The sequence below is a fragment of the Augochlora pura genome, chromosome 9 (assembly GCF_028453695.1).
Source record: "Augochlora pura isolate Apur16 chromosome 9, APUR_v2.2.1, whole genome shotgun sequence".
Lineage (NCBI taxonomy): Eukaryota > Metazoa > Arthropoda > Insecta > Hymenoptera > Halictidae > Augochlora > Augochlora pura.
In genome coordinates this window covers 388,750-404,991 of record NC_135780.1, presented here as the reverse complement: position 1 = coordinate 404,991, position 16,242 = coordinate 388,750, and the positions used below count along the sequence as shown (strand labels likewise).

The following is a 16,242-nucleotide window of genomic DNA, read 5'->3' as shown; positions in this document are numbered from 1 at the left end:
ACCAAATTAATAAAACGTAAACTAAAAATACGAAGACTAAGAAAACTAAGAAATGCTTTGACAGAACAATCACTTCGCGAATAATTCTCACGTGGCAACGATTTCTTTTAACAATTAAAATAAGTCAAGATCATTGTAAGAGCTTCTTTGAATTTGTTAAAGAAAGTCCACAGTTTGTTAATCTTAATTAATATTGATTAATTGAAAGAACCTCTACGAAAACTCTGGCTCACGATCTTTGAAATAACAGTGTGAAAGAAGGTTTGATTCATCGATGGCGCTGTAAAATGATTAACTTAGAAATGATTTCTATTTAACAGTTATCTTGAATTGTATTTTCTGTAATAATTTTAGTAAGTCTAGGTTAATATTACAGAACCTTGAAATTCTTTAAAGATAATCCACAGACTTAATTACCTTAATTAATATAGATCATTTGAAAGAGCTGCAAGGAAACTCTTGCCGATGTTTTAGAAAATGTATAAACATATATATATATGTATATGTTTATTAATTTCAGCCCTTGAGCCAAGAAATGGTCTTGGTTTACAGAAAAACTCGATACGTTCATCCTTCCATACTTTAACACACATCCTTTACCTCTAATTGTTCCCGCCTTCCTGCTCTCTCCTCTCTCTTTCTCTCTCCACATCCCTTACCCAGTCCGCTACTTTATCACATTCTCTACCTTCTACAACTTGCTCTAAAGTACACCTGCTTCTCTCCACACCCTCACACTCCTCCACCAAATGCTTCAGTGTCCCGTAGTCCTTTCGACACAGTTTACATTTCCTCTCTTCATCCTTCATCCAAAACCAAAACATTGTAGTCCTCTAAATTCCCACACTTCACTCTCGCTATCAATCGCTTCCTTCATTTCTTAATTAAATGTTCTAATTTCCTAAAGCATCTAATCAATTTATATCTGTTATTATATCTTGTCCTTCTTATTCTCTCATCCTGTACTTGCATCTGTATGTCCTTACCTCTCTTCCCTAATTCCTTCCGCATCACTTCATCTCATCTCTCATCCCTCAGCATCTCCACACCCCCTGACTACATCCATTTCTATTTAAGTATTCTTTCCTCTCCATTCCGCTGCGTGTTTCCGTATCATTCCCTACATTTTCTATCCAACATTCTTTAATTAATCTTTGACCACCTAGTTTCCTAATTTTCTGTTTATAACACAATGCCCTCTCCCCAGTCTTTATCCCTAATCTCTCTACTTTTGTCTCCTCTAAAACTATGTACCCTGGCGTACATCTGTTCAGTCCTAAGCACCATTTAATATATTTTAACTATACCGCCTCTAGCGCCTCTCTTTCCTTCCACCCTTATACCTCCGCCCTTCTGCCAAAGTCATCCTTAAAAATCCTCCTCCCAATTCCCCAAACCTCCCTTATTGCAACACTTGCCCTTTTCACGCATTCCCTAATATGGCTTCTCCATTCTTTTGGAACCTTACACCCAAATATGTGAATTCTTTAACCTTCTCTATCTCCTCCCCTTTCCACTTCCATACGCTTTCTTTCTCTTTCCTCCCCTTTCCCGAAAACCATTATCTTAGATTTCTTTACATTTAGCGTCATCTCCTTTTTGTCTAAATATATTTCCAATCTCCCCAATAACTGTTTCATCTCGTTCTCTCTCCTAGCCACCATTACCACGTCATCCGCATAGGCCAAAGAACAAAATTTCATCTCCCACTTTTATTCCCGCTCCTAGCGTCTCTCTGAGCCCTTTCTCCATATCCGCCATATTACATATACAGGGTGGGGCAATAACTATTGCCACCTCAAATATCTTCGAAACTATAAGTTTAATAGAAATATTTGTTGAAACAAAATTGCACAGTACGAAGGGGGTAATCCGGTGGTGATAATAGTTTCTTTGCAGGTGGAGGTACTTCAGACATTTGAAGGTCACCTTCATTTTTTTAAATGGATCCCTCTGTTTTTGCTTCCGTATCATGATAGAGGATCTTGAAACGAGTTCAACGACCTATTACACAAGGTCATTGAAGGTCATAGAAAGTAGGGAAAGGCGATAATACTTACGGTTTTGGTAGTAAATGAAACATGCGTATTGTAAACAGTAGAGGAGGAAAAAAAAAATTTCGAAATCGTTGGATTGGACGCGGCGGTCCAATATCGTGGCCAGCTCGTTCACCAGACTTAACACCTCTAGATTTCTTTCTGTCGGGAACACTGAAAGAGAAAGTGTACAAAGAAGTACCAACTACACCTTACGGCATGCAATAGCGAATTATTGCAGCCTGTGCGTCAATAAGTTCTGACGCTGTAAGATTACAAGTCAATCAATCGTAAAAAGAATCCAATGTTGCATTGATAGTGATGGTCATCATTTCGAACACCCACTATAAACGTATGTATTATTTACTACCAAAATCGTAAGTATCATCGCCTTTCTCTACTTTCTATGACCTTCAATGACCTTGTGTAACAGGTCGTTGAACTCGTTTTAAGATCCTCTATCATGATACGGAAACAAAAACAGACCAATCCATTTAAAAAAATGAAGGTGATCTTGAAATGTCCGAAGTACCTCCAGCTGCAAGAAAAACTATTATCGCCACTGGATAGCCCCCTTCGTACTGTGCAATTTTGTTTCAGCAAATATTTCTGTGAAACTTATAGTTTCGAAGATTTTTGAGGTGGCAATAGTTATTGTCCCACCCTGTATATGTATGCATTTACATAACGCGAACAGTGTAGGTCTTAGACAGCATTCCTGCCTAACTCCTTTTGTGGTCCAGAATTCCTCCGTGCATTCTCCTCCTACCTTCACCACTGTCATCACTTCTTGGTAGATCGTTTTAGAAAATGTAGACAATTTAAAGAATATAAAAGAGCATGTAAAGAGAAAGAAAGATAAATGTGTGAAAGTGGACCAGCGAATTAATCGATAACAACGTTAGAACATTCTTATCCAGGAGAATCACTTTTTCTCGGTTACGAGACGTTTGTCAAAATTCCTGTCAAATTATAAAATTTCTGGTGACCTAAATATCACCAGCAATCATATCTATGAAATCGATTTGTTCCCAAGACGCTCTTGAATACGGGAAGACGAAGATGAATCCCTAGTTACAACACAGTCTTTTTGCGACAGGAAGTTACAGCGACGTCGGTTCTTGCGGCTTCGGCAACGATCCAAGATGGCGCGTTCTTTGGCTGGTTCTCGGAGACGTGGCGCGTGTTATGCAAATTTAAAGCCCGCGAAGGATCGTCGGCACACGAAACGCGATCACGCGGCGTTCCCGGTAACTGAATTCGCGCGTACCGCATGATTAATGCCAAGTTATAAAGTTCTCCGCGAACGTCGGATCGATCTACTTTAAGAGCCTCGTCACCGCCGGTGCACTTTTCACTCTGGTTAATTAAAGAACATGGAAATAAATGATCCCGAACGTTCGTCATCGTGCCTCGGACACCCATAGATCACCGTAGAAAGCGCCTGCGACTAAATAACTCGACCATTAATTATTTTTACAATGATACGATGTCAACACGAACAATTTCCTTCTCGCGCTCGACAAAAATATTTCAGACAAATATTTGCCATCTCGATCTTCGTGGCGCTTTTGTCAAGAGAAACGCTATCCTCGGTGACTTCTTCAAACGATGTTCCTTAAACTCCAGACTTTTTCTGCCGACTCATGGATAAAAATTTCAACGCCGACTGTAAAACCCGCCATAATGTACTTCGACGAGCAAAACAAGATCGCTCGGAGTTCGCGAACATCGTTGGCGCGATTGGAAACGGAATAAAACGCGACGCGGCGAGTTTGTCGACGTGTCGAACGGCAATGCCGATTTCCCGGCAATTTTTTATCACCATGGCCGACGTCCGCTTTATCTGCGACTCGTTTCCCATTCAGGATTCTGGCCGGCTGCGTTCGCCGGCGACCGTGGGACCGTTCGCAGAACGCAGAATGCTAAAAGCCGAAGAATCAGGGGCGCGCACATGTCCCGTGCATTCCGCCGGCCGGTAAATCACTTTTATGACCAAAATTACCGCACGCCATGGCGGATTATTCGAACCGCGCTCCTTTTCCCGTCATTCCGCGGACGATGCATTTTTCAGTGGTTCCACGAGCGTATTTCCGGTCGCCGGGAATCCCTTCTGCACGCGCTCATTGTTGTCCGGGAGTAGATCGCCGGGCATTTCTGCGTTCGCGGCCCGTGCAGCGACGAATGCAACAGTCCGATGGTGTTTGAGCAAGGTTTTACCATGATGAAGATCTTCGGCTCGACAGACTTGCAAATATACCGTCCGAGTTTCATGCTAGAATTCGTCGCGTTCACTATCCATGCGCATCGAGCGCAGATTCCTTATGGCCTTGTTTATTCATGTTCAGCAAATATGAATGGCCTTAAAATTGGATATAGCATATAACAAAATGTAGCATAAGAATTTAATTATTAATACCTGATAATGTGCAAAATTGTAGTCTGCAGTAAATCGAACTAAATAAATTTTAATTTTACGAAAATCTTTATCAATGCAATACGCTTTCTTAAAATAACGTTATAATATTTTAATACAATAGAACCTCGATTCTCCGGTCTGCAATATCAGAATTCTCTATTGTCCAAACAGGTGTCGCATTTAATCAACTCGGTCTAAGGTAACCCGTATGCAAAGATATTTTCCATGAATGTCAACGAGAATGTATTCCAGCACTTTGCTTTAGTAACTGTTCCATTATACGAACATTAATGTCTTAGTTCGGATAATCGAGGTTCTGCTGCGCCAAAAATTGAATCATAATATTCCGATCCTCGACAGCAGAATGATATCAAGAACCATGGGAACGTAGAATCTTGTGATTCTCCAACGTTCTCCGCCCCCGAACAAATTTTCCGGTTCGAATATTTCTCTTTGAATTTAATTAAACTCCCCACCTAACCGGGAAGCAATTAATGAAGCCTCCGCCAACTTCCCAGGAAAATAAAAGTTGCACGCAGACTTGGGTAGTTTCAATCTCGAAGAAATCAGAGGAAAATTCTTGTTTTGTCGAAGAAAACATGGATTTCGATAATCCGAGTTTACATTGTCAAGTTAAGTGGCGAGCGATCGCATCTTTTTGTTTTAACCAGTGTCGTGTACTATTCGTTGCTGAAAAAAAATGGCATAATTAATGTCGCGAGGCAAAGGAGTATCCTACTCGTCATGCTGGACCTCACTTGTCTATGGTCTCCCGAAATCGACTTTTATCAGTATATAAGAAGACTAATAAACTAATCGACACGAGAAGTGCATATATGATGAGTATATACAGGGTGTCCCAAAAGTCATTCACAATCGGGAAATGAGAGGTACCTGAAGACATCTGGAGTAACTTTTTCCGCAGCGCAAATGTAATTTGCGGCTTCCTTTACGAGTTATTAACGAAAAATGGTGACAAATAAGAGGCGAGCTTGGGTAGTGCGAGGCGGATCTTGCTTCTCATTGATCGCTGTTTTTCGTTAACGACTCGTTAATGATGCCTTGGAGAAAATTTATGTAAAGGAAGCAACCATTCGCTTCCCAATTGCGAGTAACTTTTGGGACATCTCGTATATAACCTAATCGCGTCTCTTGTTCAGCACGTAACTTAGTCAATAGTAATATAAATTCTGGAATGATGGGAATCAAGAGGCGTGGTTTGCTTGCAATCGGCCAGACTCGGGTCTCTCGTTTTCTGGAAATTGGGGACTAATATAGGAAGACAGCATTTCTGTCAATAAAGGAAACGCATTTACCCTACTTCTACAAGGACGTTAACATGGATGGATTGATAGAAATCGGTTCTATACTCTTCTAGGTGTCATCTTTCGGGCAACGGGCAGTATACAGTTGAACAGCAGCACACTTGTACATTTTCGTGTAGAAAGATGACACTTTCCGCGTCGCCGGAGTATCTTGGTTGCCGCGGTCGCGATCCTCGGGGATCTCGTTACCCCGACATTGAAATTCGAATTTACTTTTCGCATTCAAATATAAATTCAATTCTGCCGCGCCGAATTTGAATACGAACGCAATATCAATATCGTCGGGGAACCGGTTTACCATATCGAGACGCGAACGTCGAATAGAAGAAATAAAATATCAATTACTGCCACGAGGGCGCATTTCAATTAATGCATTTACATATCCACGGAGCTCGGGCCTTAGCGTTTTATCGGTCATTACGCGAAATTACTCGCAGAATAAACGTACAGTGTTCTCGCGAGGAAGTGTATACATAATGCGCGAGCGTAAAATCGTGAGTCATGCCTCAGGAATGAAATATGTCTTCTCGGTAGTAAGAAGCTGAAATTATTTGCTCGTCGGCGGTACTAAATTATCCCGTGTTTTGCGTCTTCGGTGCCTAACCTCAACTCTCACCGGAAGTGCGCGGATCCTCCGGTTGTGATCTAGAAGAACACTGGCAGAAGAGGTGTCCCCTATTGGTACTTGTAATAAATAATTCCAGGAATTATTGTCGTAATAAGAATATTATTTAACTATCATTACATACGGTAGATGACGATTTAACTGCTTATATTCGTAACAATCGTAGCATATTTAAAATAATCTGTGCATAATTTCTTAAAAGTCACGTTCTATTTTCCCTCATTTATGCGCATTGATTATTCTTCGCATTTTATACAAGAGAAATGTTTCTTTATTTCATAAAAATTTTTAGCACAAAATTAATTCACGTAGTATGTGCATATATTAGGTTGGGGAAAAAGAAATCCATTATTTTTTCGGTAGACGGCTGTAGCGATCGATATCTGTTAAAGTATCGATCAAACAATTTCAGATTTATGCTCGTTGGAAAGGTGACACTTCGCATTACAAAAATTCTTTTTCTGTTTTTTGTTTGATCCATTCAATTGCGAGCTATAGGGTGGTAAAAATGGAAGTCAACATAGAGAAAATTCGATACATTTTACAATTTTTCTTTGATAAAGGTGAAAATGCAAGTCAGGCGACTGAAATTGTGAATGGTGTTTATGGTCCCAATACTGTAACAGCCAATTACACGCAATTTTGGTTTCGTCGATACCGTCGAGATATTTTTTATGTTAAAGATGCGCTTCGTACAGGTAGGCCTGTCGTAGAAAATGTTGACAAAATCACAGAAATAAACGAAGTTGACCGGCATGTTAGCAGTCGTAGCATCTCCCGGGAGCTAAAGATCGACCATGAAACAGTTTTAAACCATTTGCACAAAGCTGGATTTAAAAAGAAGCTCGACGTTTGGGTGCCACATCAATGAATACACAAAACCATGATGGTTCGAATTTCCATCTGCGATGTCTTGGCCAAACAGAATGAGATCGACCCATTCCTTGAACGCATGGTGACTGGGGTTGAGAAATGGATCACATACGACAACATTGTGCGAAAACGTTCATGGTCAAAGCCTGGTGAAGCAGGTCAGACGGTGGCTAAACCAAGACTAACAGCCAAGAAGGTTCTACTGTGCATTTGGTGGGACTGGAAAGGAATCATTTATTACGAGTTGCGTCCATATGGTCAAACACTAAATTCGTATCTCTCCTGTCAACAACTGGACCGTTTGAAGCCAGCGATTGACCAGAAACGGCGAGAATTGGCCAAAAGGAGAGGTGTTGTGTGCCATCGAGACAACGCCAGGCCACACACGTCTATAATTACTCGTCAGAAAATTCAGGAGCTTGGCTGGGACGTTTTGATGCATCCATCATATAGTCCAGACCTGGCAGCAAGCGATTACCATGTTTATCTTGCAATACAAAACTTCCTTAGTGATAAGAAATTGGCATCGAGAGAAGATCGTGAAAGTCGATTACAAGAGTTTTTCGCTAATAGGGGGCAAGACTTCTACGAGAGACGCATTATGAAGGTACCTTTAAAATGGCAAAAAATTATAAAACAAAACTATCTAAATCGGACAATCGGAAACATGTTAGTCTTGAAGTTCACGTAAAAATAATGGATTTCTCTCTCCCCAACCTAATATAATTTAAATGAATTTAAGTGATTTAAATGATTGAAATGATAGCTTAACGATCCTTCAACAAAGATAAGCACTTCTAAACTAAATCACCAACACTAATAACACCTTTACCAGCTAATAATTAATTGAAATAATTACTTAACAATACTTCATCCAGTTAAACTACTTCTTAATGAAATTATCAACACCGTCAGCAACTTTATTAGTAAATAAACAAATCACTTCGAATAATTCAGCGGAAAAGATTCTGTCGCAATTCTCTTTTCATCAAACAATTATAAAAGAACCCCCATGGTCTCTTTCTCAATCAGTCTACCATTACCTAAATTATTGACAAAAATCTAACAAACGACAAGTAAAAGAAGAAGCATGAATTCCGGTCGACCCACAGTCTCGGTCATTTTTCAGGAGTATTCTATTGCCAGGACCTTATCTTCGGCTGCAAGATATCCGGGTCTTCCAACAACTCGTTCGCTTCACAGTATCCGGAAGTTTTCACGAGTTTCTCGATTAACTTGGCAACAATCAAGCCTTTCTCCCTCCTTTCTTTCTATTTCTTGTTCTTTTTTTTCCAACGGCGACCAGCCGGAACAGGCAGGTCCAAAGATTTCTGCAGGGGCTCGCGTGCACGTCCGCCGATAAATCATCGAAACATTCCGGCTACGATGAAGTTTCTTGGCCGCGATTTGACCGTGTGCTTCGCGAGCCTCGTTCTACGCCTCCGCGGCTCGTATTTCAACCAAACCCCCTCAAGAATAGCATCGCCCGCGAAATTTTATCGCCCTCGTCGCTTCAAAAAAACTCGCGCACGGACCGAGGGTGCAACCCGGTACACAGCCACTTCATCAGCCCAGCCGCAATTAATAGAATATTGCAAACGAAACGTCGTTCGCTTACGCATTTCACCTAGAAATCAAACTGTATTTCAATTGAAACAATTTTACTCGCGATTTTATATTTTTCAATACATTAGATCAGGGCTTCTTAAACTATGGGTCGCGACCCCAAATGGGGTCGCGTAGCAACATTCTGCGGACGCGAGAGATTTTAATGTCAAATATTTATATATACCATTTTATAACATCACTAGAGTTGGCGGAATACAGTGGATATATTTTCATAAGTATATGTATATGTATATTGTTACCTAATAAATAAATCATCAAATAATATTAATTTATTTTTCTTCTATATTTGTATGGGGTCGTCAAGAAACTCGCAATCATAAATGGGGTCGTGAATGACAAAAGTTTAAGAAGCCCTGCATTAGATCAAATCATACAATTTGTGGTTTACGTTTGTTTTCATTCGATTGTTTAATTCGACGAATTTTCCTCGCGATTTAGCGTTCTGAACGCACGAAATCGAATCGTGAAATCTGTAGTTTCCATTAATTTTTACTTTACAATTCAATTTGGCCGGTTTTATTCTCGATTTTATGTTTCAAGCGTACCGAATCGAATTGCACATTTGCGAAAAAGTAAATAATGTTATATTGGAGACTTCTTTATCCGAACACGTATTTTTACAATATTCTGTTATCCAAACATTTCATTATCTAATCGTATTATTTGGACAAATTATCGCTCAACAAAGAACCCGAATAACATTTTTAGATAATAGAATATTTTAGTATCAGAACATTACAAAAATAAATCTTCCGATAAGAAGGTTTATAATATTTCGTACACGTAGTCAACGTTTAACTTTATCTATCAGCGTCGAATATTTCAAGAGCGCGTAAACAGAAATTCCAAACATTTTTCTGCGTCAGGTTTTTTTAAAAGAGCGCACGAGGGTCCGCGGCACTGTTAATATAATCCACGGTCCGGAAAATAACGAACAGGTGGAAAATGTGTCGCGGCGAAGCTTAACTCTTGGAGGCAAACGTAGAATTTACTTCTCGTCCAGCAAGTGTTTAAGTTATTCAGGTATGGTGTAGAATCGTTGATGAATGGTATTGTCGGGTGTCGGCTTCGACACGAGATTATCAGGGAAAATGAGGAATGCGGGGGTTGGTGGTACCAGGTTCGATTAAAATTCATGCAGGTCGCCCTGGACAAGCAATGAAATATTTTAAGGGACGGCAGGGAGCTCCGGTAGAAATTCTACTGTAGAATGAAAACGTTCTACGACATTATACGCTATCTACTTCCAGCGGTAATCTGGAATTCAGCTGTCTTTTATTCGGCGGGATAAAACAGCACTTGCCTCGCGGAGCCTTCGTTTGCGGAGTTGAAAAGAATGTAGAATGTTGGGGAAAAGGTTTACGACATTGCTGGAACCTTGAACATGGTTTTTAATTAACATATTAAGCGCGACATTTTTTCCAAAAACGTATAACTCGATGTACGAACTACACACTTTCGTCGTTTTGGTATGTTCCATTCGTATCTTTATATTTACCAGACTGCGGATTTTTACACGAAATAAACATTGATTAAATGAACTTCAAGATACAGTTACTTCGTTAACACGTGTCTATAGACATGAGTCGAGGATGATACGAAGCTAACAGCTACAAATTACGAACTTTTCATTATATTGTAATGGACAGTATGAAGCTGTAAAAAATGCATTGTATAATTTTTAAATAAAGAGCGAGATTTATTTATTTGTTTCGTCTTACTCTTTTCTAATCATAAATGGTGCCATTACGCTGCGTTCATTCATTATCAATTTATAGGAATTTAATTAATTTCTTCATTTTCTGATATTGTTCACGACATCGTTGCTTCATCGTTGCAAAAATATAGCAATAACGAGTGATGTAGTAATCTATTGATACGAGCGTCGCCTTAATGCGTCCTAAATAATTACTACGGTACGCGTTTGATATCCGCGGAGCCGAAGAGGGGCGTGACGCTGCAACAGGAGCCTGGGGGCGTAGCTATCGTTGCACCGGTGTTGCGTGCAGTCTAATACCGCGCCCTACTGTGTAACATCGTCGTGTTGGGTATCACAGACCGCTACACACAGCGTTTTGTTGCACAAGTTGCCTAAGCCTGACTCAAATTGTGACTGTCCCAAGTTCTGTGATAAAATATAAATAAATGTGGAGCACATGAAATATGCATTTCGAGTACGACTGTATCATAATTCCGCAACAACGTTGTTCGTCAACGACCCGAAAGCAAAAGACCGGTTCGAGCGCGACCGACCGAACAATCGAATCGAAACGAAGAATTACTTTCGCACAAAGCATTTTTCAATTGGCGGTGGCAACGGTGTTATTTTTTTTATCGGTACCCGGCGAGCCGTTCTGCACGGGGAAATATATATCCGGCCGGTTCAATTGTGTGCCGGTTTTTTGAAACGCCGCGTATTTTAATGCAGTTTCGCGCAGCGTGTCGCCCGTCCCGCTGGAAATGTATTTCGCAGTCGGTCGATCGCGAATTTCAAAAAGGCGTTCGATTCCCTTCGTAAACGGCGCCCCCGATATTTTAGCACGGCGAAATTTAAAACGCGGTCCGATAAACAGCAACATTTCGACCGTGCCGGACGCGAGCGCGCATTTAATGGGAAACAGCAAGGACGTTTGAAAATGATACGTCTAATTTGACTTGTAAATGGAACTTCAATCGAAAGGCCGTATTTTCGTGGTTCGCGCGAATTGAATTTCTTTTTAATTACATATCTCCGTTTTCAGGTATTCGTTACACCGCGGACCTTATTCGGAATACATTTAAATGACTAATTTATCGGTAAAATTTCATTGTGTACTTAGTAGGAGGTAATCGTGTAATATGCTTGAAACATTTTCGTTATCTTCGTTTTTCAGATATTTGTTTCATTGTTTATATTTTACGTGCAACATTCATTTATCTATTTCACACAAAATAACAGTCTAACGTGTTCAGAAAATTCGTAATTATCCCCTTGGTTTATTTATTCAGAAAATTACAGAAGACACTTCTAAATTCGAGTCTTCTTTACACTTCTAAAGTCGAAAAACGTATCAGAATTGTTCACTTGCTGTTAGATCGTTGCTAATAAATAAATCTACTTAATCCCTTACAAACCTTTCACAAGTGAATAATTATCTGTTATCAATAATAATAATGTAGGGATTATTTTAAAGGCAAATTCCACGAGATTCCGTGATAACAAGAATACAACAACTAAGGCACCTTCCTTTAATAATAACAAGAACAACAGTTTACTATGAATAGTCCACGACTTACTACAACGAACAATAACAACAACAATGACAACGGCAACGCAACGATCTCGACAACGCCTCAACAACGACTCTCCTCGCAACGGTTCTCCTTCTCCTCCTCGCTCTTTTCTCGCTCGTTCCTACGCTCTTTTGTCGCCTTTGCCCAAATTATTCTATTACTCTATCGCTCTCTCTCTTTCTTTCTTTCTTTATTTCGCTCTTCCTCACTCACACTCCATCTTTCGGCCACACAGGACTTCGAGGAACCCAATCGATCGATTCGGGTCACTCGAAGTCGTTCAAACACAATGTCGCCACGTATCCCATTAACCCCATAATGCACAGTTTTTTTTAAAAAGACCGACCAAAAAAAGATCAATTTTTTTTAATGTAAAAAAACAATTTAGAACGTTGTCTTGGCAAGAAAATTACATAAATACAAAAATAATCCAAATTTTTATTGCAATATTGGATTTTGATCCAGATTGCAGAAAATAGTCGAATATTGTAATATTACACGCACATCGACTTTTTTATCTTTCTTTTCGAATTCCCATTTCAGAAAAAACATTATTATCGGTAAAAATATTTATTTATACTTTTAAAACATAAATAATAACAATACTAATATTTATAAAATGGCAGCATAAAGTACAACGCCGCACGAATTATCTCGAGTGTGCACAGTTTGGCCAGTTTAGAGCGCTCGAGTTAACTCGAGCGTGCACGTTAAGGGGTTAAATACAATTTCCCGATGCACAACCAGTTTACCTTTCATACCTGGGAAAAAACCCTACAATAATAATAATTTTCGACTCTATCAATTAAAATCTGACGACATTCCGGTAACTTCATTCAGCGCCGAATCTCAACGATCAATATAGACAGCAACAAATACAGCAACAAGTGGTTCAATAATGCAATAAGTTAGTTCAAGTGTTCCACAATTGCACAGGGACAAACATATCTACGATACCTGAACAATCCGATGGGCGTTTGATCACGTTGGCGGAAGTATGCAACAGAGTTGCAATTTGAATGCAGGAAAGCGGCGCGGTGGTTACGTAAGAGCAATCTGTTATGCCAATGTCACTGCCAATGAGCAGCTAGCAAAACATCCATGAATGGAGGCTGCAACTTGTTAACCCGCTGTACGATCATTTGTAAGACACCGACCGTGTAGATGGATGATTTGTGCATTAGGTTCGATCGCTTTGTGCATTAAATATCGTAATTAACCCTATACCTTTCATTGCTCTTTTTCTATTACACAAATATATATGTTAGAAATATTGCGCTAATTATTCGAGACGACTGCTCTTTTCCAAGGTTCTGGGGTAAGTGCCGTGCGGTCCAACACAGTCCTCTTACCAAAAAGCAATTGTGCTTTCCCCACTCCGTGGCCAGATCCTCCAAGAACAGAGTTTCATTCTTTGGCAATGCAACGACGGTTGCTTGCCTTCTCTAAACACATTTTCCATAAACAGTCAATGGCTCGACACTCGACAGCTGGGAGACCCACTGCGGTCATCAGCCGTCGCGTCGCATATCGCCAGGACTGTTTAGTCTCGCTTACCCTCCGGGCCACGCGCATCCTTGAACCCTGCCATAAATCCATCGACGGCCGACCATCGTTCGGTCGTCTCTATCCCGAATTTTCTTAAAAAAAAATACGTTGCGCTAACATATATATATTCAAAAACGAGTAATAAAAGGTATTGGGGTAATGACCATATTTTAATGACGATATACACAAATATATATTAAAATTTATAATGTGTTAAATCAATATTATTTTATATCTGTAATTTATCATCCGGCCAATTTCTAAAAAATGCGACGGTCAATATTATCAAAATTTGAAAATGGACAATAATAATGATAGTAAATTCAGCTCAAGTGTCCTTAAAAGAAAATCTCTAGATATTCTTATAACTTTATCAACTATTGAATACCTGCGAGGTTAATAAAATAACGAAATCAGATCGCTTACGACCACTAAAAAATCCTTTCTTAAATATTCACTCTAGGCAAGATTTTGCCGTAATTAGGATCGAAAGTTGCTAGGCGAGGCGTCAAAGAAAACGCTCGCACGTGCTCCGGCAATTAAAAGGGCTCCATCCTCGGCTGACAAAGCGTCGCGGCGCAAACAGCGGCTTGGATAGAGCTCTGACTCCGGCGTCGTCGTAAAAGCACGTCGACGAGTTCGATCGTAAAAAATTCACAGCACCTGCTCATTGATCGTATCGCGAGCGACGCGGTCAGGATCGGGCGAGCACCGGCGCGATTGAGTGATCGACAAATATTTAACCTTTATAAACGGCGCCGCGTCGTTGCAAATTACATACTTTCCCATTTCCCCGGATCCAACCGCTTGGACGCCGACGCTGTCGCGGTTGCTTTAACCTTTGCGATCCGCTAATCGATGCGAACGAAGCTGCGACAGCTTTATCCGCGGCAAGCGACTGTCCCCTGTCTTCCAACTTTGTCACCGAGCTGATCCTTCAGAGGGGCAGGAGAACTTTGCTCTTGGCGACTTTTCGTTTCTTTTCGTTGCAGTCCGAGCACCGTGTGAACACCGCGGTGTAATAGGAAGAGGAATGCGCGGGATACAGCGTGTTCCCAGAGGGTTCGAACTTGCTTGGTTACACGTGGAAAGAAACAGCGAAACGGTAGCACGGGTTCAATTACATTTCTCTTTTGTCGTTTTTAACTATCGTGGTAAATTGATTTTTAAAACGCTGCATTTATATATTCTATTTATAGTGTTTTAAAAATTATATTTATATATAATCAATTATATTTTGATCTGAATTATTGTTATTGCTACGATATTTAAAAACGACGATACAGAATTTGAATTTAATTCAACATATATCTTTGTAGTAATAATTCAGATCAAAATATAATTCATTCATGATATAGTATGGGTTACGTTCTCGAGGATTATTTTTACAGTACTTTATTGCTGCAGATTATAATTAATTCTTTCGACAATTTGTTCATAAAAATATTCATACTTGTCACAGTTCAGTAGGATTAACTTTGAAATAAATTTGAAAGATCGGAACACGATTTACCTATCGGGTTTTCATGTTTATTTAATTTCCTCTAAGCGTTCCGGTGCTTTTGGATGGGCGCGTACATTGCGAAAATCATTTAAACGGCAAACGATGGCCACGTATATGTTAGCGCAACGTATTTTTTTAAGAAAATTCGGGATAGAGACGACCGAACGATGGTCGGCCGTCGATGGATTTATGGCTGGGTTCAAGGATGCGCGTGGCCCGGAGGGTAAGCGAGACTAAACAGTCCTGGCGATATGCGACGCGACGGCTGATGACCGCAGTGGGTCTCCCAGCTGTCGAGTGTCGAGCCATTGACTGTTTATGGAAAATGTGTTTAGTGAAGGCAAGCAACCGCCGTTGCATTGCCAAAGAATGAAACTCTGTTCTTGGAGGATCTGGCCACGGAGTGGGGAAAGCACAATTGCTTTTTGGTAAGAGGACGGTGTTGGACCGCACGGCACTTACCCCAGAACCTTGGAAAAGAGCAGTCGTCTCGAATAATTAGCGCAATATTTCTAACATATACATTTCACAAAACGATTTTCCCTCGGGTGACTTCTTGCCCCGGCGTGAAACAATCGCGCATTGGAACACGCGAACGCCCGCGATGTTCAATTTCACGTGCAAATGAATCTCCGTTCGGAATTTATTCGGAATAATGTTCGGCAGGAAATTAAATCAATTTCTTGCGGGATAACGAGATATTCGACGGCTAGAACGACGATGGCGGATAAGGATCGTCGGGCTCGGCAGAAGTGGCTGGCAAAGATACCGGGGGAAAACCGGATATCGCGATCGGCGAAAGAAACGGAAACCGATAGCTTCGCGCGCCCACGTCTTCGTCGCCTTATCGATTTTCCCGAAACCGTCGGCTCGGTTTCCGTGGATTTTTCATCGCCGTTTTCACGGACGTGTGTCCCGTTCGCGAAGAGGAACCGGTCGAAGACGAAATCAGTTTGAACCTGGCAAATGGATATAAGTGGAGCTGACAGGACGATAAGGAACATTTCTCC

At 40.5% G+C, this 16,242-nt stretch overlaps 1 protein-coding gene across 1 annotated transcript in view; it reads right to left on the bottom strand.

The window, feature by feature from the left end:
• Positions 1–824, bottom strand: part of Dh31-r (Diuretic hormone 31 Receptor) — a 39,203-nt gene extending 38,379 nt beyond the window's left edge. The window contains exon 1 of the mRNA XM_078190679.1: positions 689–824. Within this exon, the coding sequence (XP_078046805.1) occupies positions 689–824 (136 nt within the window). The remainder of the gene's footprint in view (positions 1–688) is intronic.
• Between the last annotated feature and the right edge of the window lie 15,418 nt (positions 825–16,242).